General features: G+C 44.3%; 1 protein-coding gene across 2 annotated transcripts; it reads left to right on the plus strand.

The window, feature by feature from the left end:
- Positions 1-3,552: 3,552 nt before the first annotated feature.
- LOC132780368 (transmembrane protein 229B-like) lies at positions 3,553-9,845 on the plus strand. Of its 2 annotated transcripts, none has more exons than XM_060784027.2 (2): positions 3,553-3,887; positions 9,237-9,845. In XM_060784027.2, exon 2 carries the CDS (start codon positions 9,247-9,249, stop codon positions 9,724-9,726), a length of 480 nt encoding a protein of 159 aa, XP_060640010.2. In that variant the 5' UTR covers positions 3,553-3,887; positions 9,237-9,246; the 3' UTR covers positions 9,727-9,845. The 2 variants fall into 2 exon arrangements, with proteins under 2 accessions (XP_060640010.2, XP_060640011.2); XM_060784028.2 differs by having other exon boundaries at positions 3,553-3,871.
- The last annotated feature ends 5,765 nt before the right edge of the window (positions 9,846-15,610 follow it).

The raw sequence follows: 15,610 nt of genomic DNA on the forward strand, positions 1-15,610 counted from the left end.
TCATCCTTGAACATGTCATGCTTAGATTGGAATTGGAGTCCACCTAACATGAGAAGGAGACTTCCTCTAGAAGAGGTTGGACTGCAGTTCCCATCATCCTGGAACACAAGTCATGTTTTCATTGGAATTGGAGTCTATCTAACATCAGAAGGAGACTTCCTCTAGAAGAGGTTGGACTGCAGTTCCCATCATCCTGGAACACAAGTCATGTTTTCATTGGAATTGGAGTCTATCTAACATCAGAAGGAGACTTCCTCTAGAAGAGGTTGGACTGCGGTTCAACCGCAGTCATGTTGGCAATGGGGGGCCATCTAATATGGGATTGGGACTTCCTCTGGATGAGGTTGGAATGCAGTTCCCATATTCATTGAACTGTTTGGAATGATGGGAGTTTAAGTCCAAAACAGCTGGAGGGCCCAAGTTGGCTCATGCCTGGTCTAACACAAGAAAGCAACTTCTTAGAGATGGGTTTGTGAAGTCAACCAAGAGCCATTAACATAAGAAAAGACCTGTTCTGAATAGAGATGGGTTTGTGAAGTCAACGAAGAGCCCTTAATAGGGGAATTCCAGACAATAATCAATCAGGGCCATCTAACACCTCCCAACAAAAGATTCTCCCCAGGCAGCAACCAGCCAGGCTTTGAGGCTGTAAGGCCATTCAATGCTAATCAAGGTGGCCAATTGCAACATTCACACCTGCCTCCAACAGACAAGAGTTCTTTCTCCCACCCTGGACATCATCCCACAGATATATAAACCTCCCTTGTCTAGTTTCCAACAGACCTCACAACCTCTGAGGATGCCTGCCATAGATGTGGGTGAAATGTCAGGAGAGAATGCTTCTGGGACATGCATAGCCAAACAGCCCAGAAAACTCACAGCAACCAAGAGCCATAAACTTTACAAAAGACCTGCTTCTAGTAGAGATGGGTTTGCCAAGTCAACCAAGAGCCATTAACTTTACAAATGACCTAATAGAACTAGGTTTGCCAAGTTAACCAAGAGCCATCAAGTTTACAAAAGACCTGCTCCTAGTAGAGATGTGTTTGCCAAGCCAATGAAGAGTTGTTAACTTTACAAAAGACCTACTTCCAATAAAGATGTCTTTGTGAAGTCAACCTGGGGGTCGGGATACCTGAGTGGGTCGTGAGGGGGTGTCAGAGGGCCACCAAAGACCATCAGAAAACACAGTATTTTCTGGGTTGTTGTAGTTTTATTTGGGTTATATGGCCATGTTCTAGAGGCATTCTCTCCTGACGTTTTACCTGCATCTATGGCAAGCATCCTCAGAGGTAGTGAGGTCTTTTTTCTGTTGGTCATAGGGTTCTGTGTGAGAGGTTTGGCCCAATTCCATCACTGGTGGGGTTCAGAATGCCCTTTGATTGTAGAGGAACTATAAATCCCAAATGTCACATCTATTTCCCCCAAACTCCATCAGTGTTTACCAGGCATACTGAGTATTCATGCCAAGTTTGGTGCAGATCCATCATTGTTTGTCAACAGTGCTCTCTGGATGTAGGCGAACTACAACTCCCAAACTCAAGGTCAATGCCCACCAAACCTTTCCAGTATTTTCTGTTGTTCATGGGAGTTCTGTGTGAGAAGTTTGGCCTAATTCCATCAATGGTGGGGTTCAAAATGCCCTTTGATTTTAGGGGAACTATAAATCCCAAAGGTCAAATATATTTTCCTCAAACTCCACCAGTGTTTACATTTATTCATATTGAGTATTCAAAGTTTGGTCCAGATCCATCATTGTTTGAGCCCACAGTGCTCTCTGGATGTAGGTGAACTACAACTCCCAAACTCAAGGTCAATGCCCACCAAACCCTTCCAGTATTTTCTGTTGATCATGAGAGTTCTGTGTGAGAAGTTTGGCCTAATTCCATCAATGGTGGGGTTCAGAATGCCCTTTGATTGTAGGGGAACTATAAATCCCAAATGTCACATCTATTTTCCCCAAACTCCATCAGTGTTTACCAGACATATTGAGTATTCATGCCAAGTTTGGTCCAGATCCATCATTGTTTGAGTCCACAGTGCTCTCTGGATGTAGGTGAACTACAACTCCCAAACTCAAGGTCAATGCCCACCAAACCCTTCTAGTGTTTTCTGTTGGCCATGGGAGTTCTGTGTGCCAAGCTTGGTTCGATTCCATTATTGGTGGAGTTTGGAATGATCTTTGATTGTGTTGTTGTTGTTGTTGTTCATTCGTTCAGTCGTTTCCGACTCTTCATGACTTCATGGACCAGTCCACACCAGAGTTCCCAGTTGTCACCACCCCCAGCTCCTTCAAGGTGAACTATAAATCCCAACAACTACAACTCCCAAAAGTCAAGGTCTATTTCCCCCAAACTCCACCAGCGTTCACATTTGGGCATATTGGGTATTTTTTTGCCAAATTTGGTTCTGTGAATGCATCCTGCATATCAGATATTTACATTACGATTCCTAGTAGTAGCAGAATGACTGTTATGAAGTCGCAACGAAAATAATGTTGTGGTTGTTGGTCAACACAACATGAGGAACTGTCTAAGGGATTGCGGCATTAGGAAGGCCGAGAACCACTGAGCTATTGTATCATAACAGTATGTTATACTCTGCCTTGAGCCTTGGAGACAAGTGGGTAAGGAATGATAATAATAATAATAATAATAATAATAATAATAATAATAATAATAGTTGGGTTGTTGTAGGTTTTTTTGGGCTATATGGCCACGGTCTAGAGGCATTCTCTCCTGACGTTTCGCCTGCATCTGTGGCAAGCATCCTCAGAGGTAGTGAGGTCTGTTGGAACTAGGAAAATGGCTTTATATATCTGTGGAATGACCAGGGTGGGGCAAAGGACTCTTGTCTGTTGGAGCTAGGTGTGAATGTTTCAACTGACCACCTTGATTAGCATATAATGGCCTGACAGTGCCTGGAGCAAACTTTTGTTGAGAGGTGATTAGATGTCCTTGTTTGTTTCCTCTCTGTTATTGTGCTGTTATAATTTTAGAGTTTTTTTAAAAATACTGGTAGCCAGATTTTGTTCATTTTCTTGGTTTCCTCCTTTCTGTTGAAATTGTCCACATGCTCCTTGTGGATTTCAGTGGCTTCTCTGTGTCGTCTGACATGGTGGTTGTGAGAGTGGTCCAACATTTCTGTGTTCTCCAATAATATGCTGTGTCTACAACAGCACAACAACAGAGAGGAAACAAACAAGGACATCTAATCACCTCTCAACAAAAGTTTGCTCCAGGCACTGCCAGGCCATTATATGCTAATCAAGGTGGTCAGTTGAAACATTCCCACCTAGCTCCAGCAGACAAGAGTTCTTTGTCCCACCCTGGTCATTCCACAGATATATAAACCCCTTTTTTTCCTAGTTCCAACAGACCTCACTGCCTCTGAGGATACTTGCCATAGATGCAGGCGAAATGTCAGGAGAGAATGCCTCAAGACCATGGCCATATAGCCCGAAAAACTCTCAACAACACAACTATTATTATTATTATTATTATTATTATTATTATTATTATTAAGGCCGGGCATTTAGGTTTGCATCTTCCTCTGAGTTGTTTCTTCCTCCCAAATTGTTTACAAAGATGCAGCGGAGGAGGACGAGCATTTATTTCCCTTGCGATATAAGCTCATTAACCAACATTGTCTAATTACTATTAGCATTGTGGGTTTGAACGATGGGGAAACCGAGGCAGGAGGAAGTGACTCAGGCGCAAGGCAGGGAGCACCTCCCTCGCTGCTCCAACCACTAGGCAAACATTGCCTACAAGGCGCAGAGGAGACCTAGAGCTTTCTCGGCCTCCTTGTTTTCCTTCTTTGAACCTCTCTTCCTATGTGACCGAAAATAAAGGCGGATTTCGGAAGGACGGTAAGGGATTTCTGGAGTAAGTACCTTTGGCTTTATCCTTTGGGGCTTGCCATGGGTAATTTGAAAGGCTTTCTATAAGCAGGAAAGCATCTTCCGATGGATGAGAGGGACTAAAATGGTCCTAGTAACTTCTGGATGGGTTGGACTACACGTCCCATCATCCACAGTCAGGGATTGAGTCTGAGCCATGAGTAGGATGGCCTGGGCCTGAAAATGATGGTATTACATCCATAGGAAAGGATATTGTGAACTGAGGATGGCCTGGGCCTGAAAATTATAATATTGCAGCCATATGAATGGATATGATGAACTGAGGATGGGAATATGGAGCTTCTGGATTGTTTGGACTACAACTTCCATCATCCACAGTCAGGGATTGAGTCTGAGCCATTAGTAGGATGGCCTGGACCTGAAAATGATGGTATTACATCCATAGGAAAGGGTATTATGAACTAAGGATGGGGAAATGGAATTTCTGGATGGGTTGGACTACAACTCCCATCATCCATGGTCAGGGATTGAGTCTGAGCCATTAGTAGGATGGCCTGGACCTAAAAATGATAATATTGCAGCCATATGAATGGATATTATGAACTGAGGATGGGAAAATTGAGCTTCTGGATGGGTTGGACTACAATGCCCATGATCCACAGTCAGGGATTGCGTCTGAGCCATTAGTAGGATGGCCTGGATCTAAAAATGATTATATTGCAGCCATATGAATGGATATTATGAACTGAGTATGGGAAAATGGATGGGTTGGACGACAACTCCCATCATCCACAGTCAGGGATTGTGTCTGAGCCATTATTAGGATGTCTTGGACCTGAAAATGTTGGTATTACATCCGTAGGAAAGGATATTACGAACTGAGGATGGGGAAATGGAATTTCTGGATGGGTTGGACTACAACTCCCATAATCCACAGTCAGGGATTGAGTCTGAGCCATGAGTAGGCTCAGACTCTGAAAATGATGGTATTACATTCATAGGAAAGGATATTGTGAACTGAGGATGGGGAAATGGAATTTTTAATGGGTTGGACTACAGCTTCCATCATCCATAGTCAGGGATTGAGTCTGAGCCATTAGTAGGATGGCTTGGACCTGAAAATGTTGGTATTACATCCGTAGGAAAGGATATTATGAACTGAGGATGGGGAAATGGAATTTCTGGATGGGTTGGACTACAACTCCCATAATCCACAGTCAGGGATTGAGTCTGAGCCATTAGTAGGATGGCCTGGACCTGAAAAGTATAATATTGCAGACGTATGAATGGATATTATGAACTAAGGTTGGGAAAATAGAGTTTCTGGATGGGTTGGACTACAACTCCCATTATCCACAGTAAGGGATTTTTGTCTGAACCATTAGTAGGATGGCCTGGACATGAAAATGATAATATTGTAGCCATATGAATGGATATTATGAACTGAGGATAGGAAAATTGAGCTTCTGGATGGGTTGCACTACAATGCCCATCGTTCACAGACAGGGATTGAGTCTGAGCCATTAATAGGATGACATGGACCTTGAGGTTAAATGAATGGGTATTGCAAACTAAAGTGGGGGACAGTGAATGTCCAGATGGGTTGGACTACAACTCCCATGATCCAGAGTCAGGGATTGAGCCTGAGCTATTTGAGCCTGAAAGTTATGATATTGCATCCGTACAAATGGATATTATGAATTGAGGATGGGAAGAGGAAGTTTCTGAATGGGATGGATTACAACACCCATGATCCACATTCAGGGATGAAGCTCGACCCATTACCAAAGTGGCCTGGATCTGAAAACGGATGTATATGAATGGATATTGCAAACTAAAGATGGGTAAAGGCAATGTCCAGATGGGTTGGACTACAACTCCCATGATCCAGAGTCAAGGATTGAGCCTGAACCATTAGGGCCTGAAAATGATTGTATTGCATCCATACGAATGGATATTATGAACCAAGGATGGGGAAATCGAGTTCTGAATAGGTTGGACTACAATGCCCATCATCCACAGTCAGGGACTGGAGCTTGACCCATTAACAGTTGTGGCCTGGACTTCAAAATGATGGAATTGGATCTACATAAGTGAATATAATGAACTGAGGATGGGTAGAGGGGATGTCTGGATGGGTTGGACTACAACTCCCATGATCTACAGCCGTGGATTGAGCCTTAGCCATTATTAGCAGTTGTGGCCTGGACCTGAAAAGGGTGGAAATAGATATTATGAATTTCTGGGACTCCACTTCTTTCACTCTCAAGACAGACGAGTCAGGGTTTTTCAGAGGATTCTGGGAGTTGTAGTCCATAACAGCAAATTCCCAGGGACTTGAAGGCAGCTGAAGAATATGTATGACCTCCTCCTCCTCCAGCAAAGCTCTTCTTCCATTCATGTAAATGACAGACCTGGAGGAAGAAATGCAGAGAATCCTGTTTCAACACACGGCAATCCTAAACTGGTTTACCAAGGTTGATTCCCAGTCTGCAACTACAGCACGATGGGTGTGGGAGTCCAACGGAGCGGCTGGAGAAAGTTGACCCACATGAAGTCTATTTAAAACAGGCATGGGCAAACTTGGGCCCTCCAGGTGTTTTGGACTCCAACTCCCACAATTCCTAACAGCCGGTAGGCTGTTAGGAATTGTGGGAGTTGGAGTCCAAAACACCTGGAGGGCCCAAGTTTGCCTATGCCAGATCTAAAGTTATCTCAAACACGGAAGACCAACTGCATTTGGGTCTCTTGGGGTGTAAATAGTGGGATGTAAATAATAATAATAATAATAATAATAATAATAATAATAATAATAATGTTTCTTTTTTTGGACTGCAACTCCCATCATTTTGGGGTACAGTTCCCATCACCCTTAGCAATAATTATTTCTTTTTTGGACTACAAGTCCCATCATTTTCTGGGCAAGAGTTGTATAAGCCATGATGGTAATCTGAGTCCATCTAACATGAGAATGAGTTTTCCTCTAAAGGTTGCTCGACTGCAGTTCCCATCATCCTTGAACAAAGTCATGTTGGCAATGGGAGTCCACCTAACACAAGAATGGGACTTGCTCCAGAAGTGGTTGGACTTTTCTAGAAAGATAAAGTGGGATATTATTATTATTATTATTATTATTATTATTATTATATTGCTCACAATAATAATTAGTAAAGTTACTTGTCTCTTTGTTGTGCAACTCCCATCATTTTTTGGGCTGCAGTTCCCATCATCCTTGAATGTAAGTCATACTTATGGGGGAATGATTAGAATTGGAGTCCATCTAACACAGGAATGGGACTTCCTGCAGAAGTGGTTGGACTACAATTCCCATCATCCTTGAACATAAGCCATGTTGGGAATGTGAGTCCATCCAACACGGGAATGGGACTTCCTCCAGAAGTGGTTGGACCACAATTCCCATCATCCTTGAACATATCATGGTTATAGGGAAATGATTGGAATTGGAGTCCATCTAACATGAGAAACTTCTTCTAGAAGAGGTTGGACTGCAATTCCCATCATCCTTGAACATAAGTCATGTTGGCAATGGGAGTCCAACTAACATGAGAATGAAACTTCTTCTAGAAGAGGTTGGACTGCCGTTCCCAAACTAGCCAATGGAGAAGAGTAATCCCATCATTCAGAGATACAGATGGATTCTGGGAACTGCAGCTCCCATCATTATTGAACATGTCATGTTGGCAATGGGAGTCCATCTAAGATGAGAAATGGACTTCCTCCAGAATTGGTTGGACTTTTTAGAAAGATAAAGTGGGATACAGATAATAATAACAATAATAATAATAAGTTAAGTTGCTTGTCTCTTTTTTTACTGCAACTCCCATCATTTTTGTGCTGCAGTTCCCATCATCCTTGAGCATAAGTCATGTTGGGAATGGGAGTCTATCTAACATGGAAATCAGACTTCCTCCAGATGTGGTTGGACTACAGTTCCCATCATCATGCTGAGGGATGATAGAAATGAGAGACCATTTAACATGACAATGAAACTCCCCCCAGAGGTGGTTGGACTGCAGTTCCCATCACCCCTCAACAAAAGTCATATTTAGATTAGAATTGGATTCCGTCTATCATGAGAAGGAGACTTCCTCTAGAAGAGGTTGAACTGCAGTTCCCATCATCCTTGAACATAAGTCATATTGGCAATGGGAGTCCATCTAATATGGGATTGGGACTTCCTCCAGATTAGGTTGGACTGCAGTTCCCATCATCCTTGAACATAAGTCATGTTTAGCTTGGAATTGGAGTCCATCTAACATCAGAAGGAGACTTCCTTTAGAAGAGGTTGGACTGCAGTTCCCATCATCCTTCAACAAAAGTCATATTTAGATTAGAATTGGAGTCTGTCTATCATGAGAAGGAGACTTCCTCTAGAAGAGGTTGGACTGCAGTTCCCATCATCCTTGAACATAAGTTATGTTTAACTTGGAATTGGAGTCCATCTAACATGAGAAGGAGACGTCCTCTAGAAGAGGTTGGACTGCAATTCCCATCATCCTTGAACATAAATCATGTTTAGATTGGGATTGGAGTCCATCTAACATCAGAAGGAGACTTCCTCTAGAAGAGGTTGGACTGCAGTTCCCATCATCCTTAAACATAAGACAAGCTTAGATTGGGATTGGAGTCCATCTAACATGAGGAGACTTCCTCTAGAAGAGGTTGGACTGCAATTCCCATCATCCTTGAACATAAGTCATATTTAGATTAGAATTGGAGTCTGTCTATCATGAGAAGGAGACTTCCTTTAGAAGAGGTTGGACTGCAGTTCTCATCATCCTTGAACATAAGTCAAGCTTAGATTGGGATTAGAGTCCATCTAACATGAGAAGGAGACTTCCTCTAGAAGAGGTTGGACTGCAGTTCCCATCATCCTTGAACATAAGTCATGTTTAGATTGGGATTGGAGTCCATCTAGCATGAGAAGGAGACTTCCTCTAGAAGAGGTTGGACTGCAGTTCCCATCATCCTTGAATATAAGTCATGTTGGCAATGGGAGTCCATCCAATATGGGATCAGGATGAGGTTGGATTGCAGTTCCTATCATCATTGAACTTAGGAATGATGAGAGTTGAAGTCCAAAACACCTGGAGGGCCCAAGTTGGCCCATGCCTGGTCTAATATGAGAAAGCAACTTCATAGAGATGGGTTTGTGAAGTCACACAAGAGCTGGCCATTAACTTTACAAAAGACCTGCTCTTAGTAGAGATGGCTTTGCCAAGCCAACGAAGAGCCTCTAACTTTCCAAAAGACCTAACAGAAATGGATCTACCAAGTCAACCAAGAGCTGCAGATCCAAAGCTAGACACTTTGCAGGCAAAGATGGATTCAAATTCTGGTTCTGTTTCCGCAGGTCCTGACCCATGGAGCCACTTCCCATCTTGCTCCGGGGATACATCTACGCGATCCACATCTCCTTCCTGGAGATCCTCTTCACAGTCCTCATCCTGGGCCACGAATGGACCTTCCGCTGGGCGTCGGTCCTGGGCTCCTTCCTCCTCTATGGGGCCTGCGCATTGACCTTGGAGCAGATCCACCTGGCCTTGCGGGGCGACTGCTGCCTGCTCACCCGCTCCACCCTTTACACCTTCTGCATCTTCTTCTGGCAGTTCTGCGTCGGTTACTTCCTCCGGCTCTTTGGCGCGTGCCCTTGGGATTTCTCCAACTTCCATTACAACTTCATGGGACTCATTGCGTTGGAGCACGGCATGATCTGGTTCGTGAGCGCCCTTTTGCTGGAGCGCATGGTGATACGCAACACACTCCGGCTGCGGGTGGACAAGCCGTGGAAGCCGGATAAGGATCCCAAAGCAAGACCCCTCTTCGAACTGAAAGACGACTGAGATTGTCCATGTGCTTGTGGATTTCAGTGGGTTCTCCATGTAGTTATTTATTTGTCATGTCAGGGCAACCAGTCAATTGTATTACATTTCTAACAGAACAAAACAAACAAACAGACAATACACAAAATTTGCAAGTTTGGTAGTTCAACAGTGGAACTCTCTGCCCCGGAGTGTGGAGGAGGCCCCTTCTTTGGAAGCTTTTAAACAGGGGCTGGATGGCCATCTGTCAGGGGTGATTTGAATGCAATATTCCTGCTTCTTGGCAGAATGGGGTTGGACTGGATGGCCCATGAGGTCTCTTCCAACTCTTTGATTCTATGATTCTATGATTCTATGATTAAATGTCCTTTGACCAGTATCTGGCCCCTTGGAGTGCCTCTGGTGTTGCTGCCACATTGTGCATGTGGCAGGGCTCAGGTTGCATTGCAGCAGGTGGTCAGTGGTTTGCTCTTCTCCGCACTCGCATGTCGTGGATTCCACTTTGTGACCCCATTTCTTGAGGTTGGCTCTGCATCTCGTGGTGAGAGAGCACAGTCTGTTCAGCGCCTTCCAAGTCGCCCAGTTTTCTGTGTGCCCAGGGGGGAGTCTCTCATTTGATATCTGCCATTGATTGAGGTTCTGGGTTTGAGCCTGCCACTTTTGGACTCTCGCTTGCTGGGGTGTTCCAGCGAGTGTCTCTGTAGATCTTAGAAAACTATTTCATGATTTAAGTCGTTGACGTGCTGGCTGATATCCAAACAGGGGATGAGCTGGAGATGTCTCTGCCTTGGTCCTTTCACTATTGGCTGCCACTTCCTGGCGGATGTCAGGTGGTGCAATACCAGCTAAGCAGTGTAATTTCTCCAGTGGTGTAGGGCACAGACACCCCGTGATAATGCGGCATGTCTCATTAAGAGCCACATCCACTGTTTTAGCGTGGTGAGATGTGTTCCATACTGGGCATGCATACTCAGCAGCAGAGCAGCATAGCGCAAGGGCAGATGTCTTCACTGTGTATGGTTGTGAATTCCCAGGTTGTGCCAGTCAGCTTTCGTATGATATTGTTTCTAGCACCCACTTTTTGCTTGATGTTCAGGCAGTGTTTCTTGTAGGTCAGAGCACGGTCCAGAGTGACTCCCAGGGATTTGGGTGCGCTGCAATGCTCCAGTGGGATTCCTTCCCAGGTAATAATCCTCAGTGCTCGGGATGCTTGTCTGTTCTTAAGGTGAAAGGCGCATGTCTGTGTTTTAGATGGATTAGGGATCAGCTGGTTTTCCCTGTAATAGGCAGTAAGAGCACCTAGAGCTTTGGAGAGCTTCTGTTCTACCATCTCAAAGCTCCCTGCTTGAGCGGTGATCGCATGATCATCAGCATAGATGAAGCTCTCTGTCCCTTCTGGCAGTGGGTGGTCATTTGTGTAAATGTTGAACATGGATGGAGCAAGCACACTCCCCTGAGGCAGGCCATGTAGTATGACATGGTGGTTGTTAGAGTGGTCAAGCATGTGGACAATTTCAACAGAAAGGAGGAAACCATGAAAATGAACAAACTCTGGCTCCCAGTAGAGTCTCGCTTATCCGACATCAATGGACCAGCAGAACATCGGATAAACAAAATGTCAGATAATATGGAGTCTCCTACTGTTACCCGCTCGACGTGGCATTAGACATGTAGAATACTAACAACAGGGACTTAAAGAGTTAAGGCAGTGGTTCTCAACCTGGGGGTCGGGACCCCTGAGGGGGTCATGAGGGGGTGTCGAAGGGCTGCCAAAGGCCATCGGAAAACATAGTGTTTTCTGTTGGTCATTAGAATTCCATGTGGAAAGTCAGACCCAATTCTATTGTTGGTCAAGTTCAGAATGCTCTTTCATTGTAAGTGAACTATAAATCCCAACAACTACAACTCCCAAATGTCAAGGTCTATTTTCCCCAGACTCCACCAGTGTTCACATTTGGGCATATTGAATATTCGTGCCAAGTTTGGTCCAGATCCATCACTGAATGAATCCACAGCGCTCCTCTGGATGGAGGTGGACTGCAATTCCCAAACTCAAGGTCAATGCCCACCAAACCCTTCCAGTATTTCCTGTTGGACATGGGAGTTCTGTGTGCCAAGTTCGATTCAAATTCGCTGGTGGAGTTCAGAATGCTCCTTGATTATAGGTGAACTATAAATTTCAACAACTACAACACCCCAAATGTCAAGGTTTATTTTCCCCAGACTCCACCAGTGTTCACATTTGGGCATATTGAGTATTTGTGCCAAGTTTGGTCCAGATCCATCATTGAATGAACCACAGCGCTCCTCTGGATGTAGGTGAACTACAATTCCCAAACTCAAGGCCAATGCCTACCAAACCCTTCCAGTGTTTTCTGTTGGTCATGGGAGCTCTGTGTGCCAAGTTCAATTCAAATCCATCGCTGGTGGAGTTCAGAATGCTCTTTGATGATAGGTGAACTCTAAATCCCAGCAACCACAACTCCCAAATTACAAACTCAATCCTCCCCCAACCCCACCAGTATTTAAACTTGGGTGTATCGGGTATTTATGCTCAATTTGGTCAAGTGAAGGAAAATACATCCTGCATATCAGATATTTACATTATGATTGATAACAGTAGTAAAATGACAGGTATCAAGTAGCAACTAAAACAATATTATGGTTGGGGGTCACCACAACATAAGGGACTGTATTAAGGGGTCACCACATTAGGAAGGCTGAGAACCACTGAGTTAAGGCAAGGCAACGCCTCAGGGCTAGAGGGGCCCAGCAGGAAGTGCCCGGATGCGGAAGAGGAGCATGGAAATCACAGAAGGAAGGAGGGAGGACGCTTCCACTTCCGGTCCTGCCTTCTTCCTCCCTTTCCTCCCTCTTCCTCCTTGTCTTGCCTTTTTCGCTTATTGGGAATGGGGAGAGAGTTGGGCAGTGCTCCTTTAACTGAAGGGGAAATGCTGAAGGAAAAGGATAAGAGCGTCGGATAAGGCGGAATGTCGGATAAGAGAAGGTCGGATAAGCGAGACTCTACTGTATTAAAAAAAACTCTAAAATCAGGCTAGCAAATAAAGAACAGCCCTCAAAAAACATGGGAATTCCAGACAGGAAACAATCAGGGCCAGCTAACACCTCCCAACAGAGGATTCCCCCAAGCAGGAAGCAGCCAGGCTTTGAAGCTGCAATGCTAATCAAAGTGGCCAATGGCAACATCCACACTTGCCTCAAACATACAAGAGTTCTTTCTCCCACCCTGGACAAACCTCAGTTGCTAGTTTACAACAGACCCTTCAACCTCTGATGATGCCTGCCATAGATGTGGGTGAAACATCAGGAGAGAATGCTTCTGGAGAATGGCCAGACAGCCTGGAAAGCTCACAGCAACCCAATGGTTCCGGCCATGAAAGCCTTCAACAACACAATAAATTAATAATTTATATTATTATTGTTATTGTTATTTTTATTATTATTATTGACACAAAAACACAATATGTCACAGCAAATGAGATCTATATGCTGGATATATTATTATTATTATTGACACAAAAGCACGGTATGTCACAGCAAACGAGATCTCTATGCTGGATTTCGTATCACAAAATCACAAGTCGAACACTTCCCAAGTGTCTAGGATTGTGTGGTGTATTTTCGAATGATGTGCAAATTATTATTATTATTATTATTATTATTATTATTATTATTATTATTATTTGAAACACAATAAGATGAGTCCACAGCAAACAAAATCACTCTGCTGGTTGTTGTTTTGGATCACACGTTGGACCCTTCCCAAGTGTCTAGGACTATGTGATGTATCGGCAAATAATGCGTGCAGATCCCAATAAGGTGGCCTTCTGCAGCTGGCAGATGGTAATTTTGTCAGTGCTGATTGTGTTTAAGTGCAGGCCAAGGACTTTAGGCACTGCACCCAGTGTGCCGATCACCACTGGGACCACCTTGACTGGTTTGTGCCAGAGTCTTTGCAGTTCGATCTTTAAATCCTCATATCATGTCAGCTTTTCCAGTTGTTCTCTGATATTAAAAAACTCCAAAATCACAACAGCAAAACAACAGAGAGTAAACAATCAGGCACAGCTAATCACCTCTCAACAAAAGATTCCCCCAGGCACTGCCAAGCCATCAAATGCTAATTAAGGTGGTCAGCTGAAACATTCACACCTAGCTCCAGCAGACAAGAGTCCTTTGTCCCACCCTGGTCATTCCACAGATATATAAACCCACTTTCCTAGTTCCAACAGACCTCACTACCTCTGAGGATGATTGCCATAGATGCAGGCGAAACGTCAGCAGAAAATGCCTCTAGAACATGGCCATATAACCCGGAAAAAACTACAACAACCCTGTTTCTCTGATTATTATTATTATTATTATTATTATTATTATTATTATTTGTTGTTGTTGTTGTTGTTGTTGTTGTTGTTGTGGCTCAGGGTGATCAGAATGTTGTTAAAACCATATCATCATAAACATTACGTAAAGCTCATAACCCATCTACAAAAATAATTTGTATGTCTTTCTATAGAGTGAGCAGCAATGTCCTAGTTTTGCCCCTCCAAGAGGCAATAATGTGTTGACACAGGCCCCATCTACACTGTCATATAAAATCCCCATGATCCACTTTGAACTGGATAATATGGCAGTGTAGACTGCCATAGAAGATCAATCCCGACAAGACAGAGGTCTTCCTGGATCAATCGTAAACCTGACCGGGGTATAGGGTGGCAACCTGTGCTGGACGGGGTTGCACTCCCCCTGAAGTCACAGGTCCGCAGTTTGGGAGTCCTCCTGGATTCACCACTTAAGCTTGAGGCTCAGGCGTCGGCGGTGTCCGGGAGGGCTTTTGCACAATTGAGACTCGTGTGCCAACTGCGACCGTACCTCGCAAAGGCTGATCTGGCCGGGGTGGTCCATGCCTTGGTCACCTCTAGATTGGACTACTGTAATGCGCTCTACGTGGGGCTGCCCTTGAAAACGGCTCAGAAATTTCAACTGGTCCAACGGGGGGCGGCCAGGATGTTAACTGGTGTTCCTTACAGAGAGAGGGCAACCCTCCTGTTCAAGGAGCTCCATTGGCTGCTGTTTATTTTCCGATCCCAATTCAAGGTGCAGGTGCTTACCTACAAAGCCCTGAACGGTTTGGGACCATCCTACCTGTGCGACCGCATCTCCGTTTATGAACCCACGCATTCTCTTCGCTCATCCGAAGAGACCCTGCGTAGAAGGCGCGTTTGGTGGGGACGAGGGACAGGGCGTTTTCTGTGGTAGCCCCCCGACTTTGGAACACTCTTCCCAAAAACATCAGACTAGCCCCCATGTTGGCAGTCTTTAGGAAGAGCTTGAAGACCTGGCTGTTCCGATGTGCCTTTCCAGAATAGGAAAACTCCAGCAATATGTCCCAGAAGCACTTTAGTAGAGATTTAAGATTGTCAGCACATTGCACTTACCTTATTTTCACCTGTCATACTCAGCACTTTTTAATTTGTACCCATTACATTTGGCTCGGCCCTAGTTTTATTGTGTTATGGTGTATTGTTTTTGTTGTTTCTGTTATTGCTTTAATGTTTTGATTTGCTTTAGTTGTGCATTTGTTATGCTATTGTTTTATTGAGGGCCTTGGCCTTTGTAAGCCGCATCGAGTCCTTCGGGAGATGCTAGCGGGGTACAAATCCAGTTTAAAACAGATCACTTGGATTATCTCATATGGCAGTGTAGATACAATGTATTGTCGAAGACTTTCATGGCCGGAATCACTGGGTTGTTGTAAGTTTTTCCGGGCTATATGGCCATGTTCTGGAGGCAATCTTTCTCCTGACGTTTCACCTGAATCTATGGCAAGCATCCTCAGAGGTAGTGAGGTCTGTTGGAAGTAGGAAAAATGGGTTTATATATC

This window comes from Anolis sagrei, chromosome X (genome assembly GCF_037176765.1).
Source record: "Anolis sagrei isolate rAnoSag1 chromosome X, rAnoSag1.mat, whole genome shotgun sequence".
NCBI classification, from domain to species: Eukaryota; Metazoa; Chordata; class Lepidosauria; order Squamata; family Dactyloidae; genus Anolis; species Anolis sagrei.

Excerpts from the sequence above, each read along its gene's own strand:
- LOC132780368 (XM_060784027.2), top strand. The coding sequence starts at position 9,247 with ATGGAGCCACTTCCCATCTTGCTCCGGGGATACATCTACGCGATCCAC.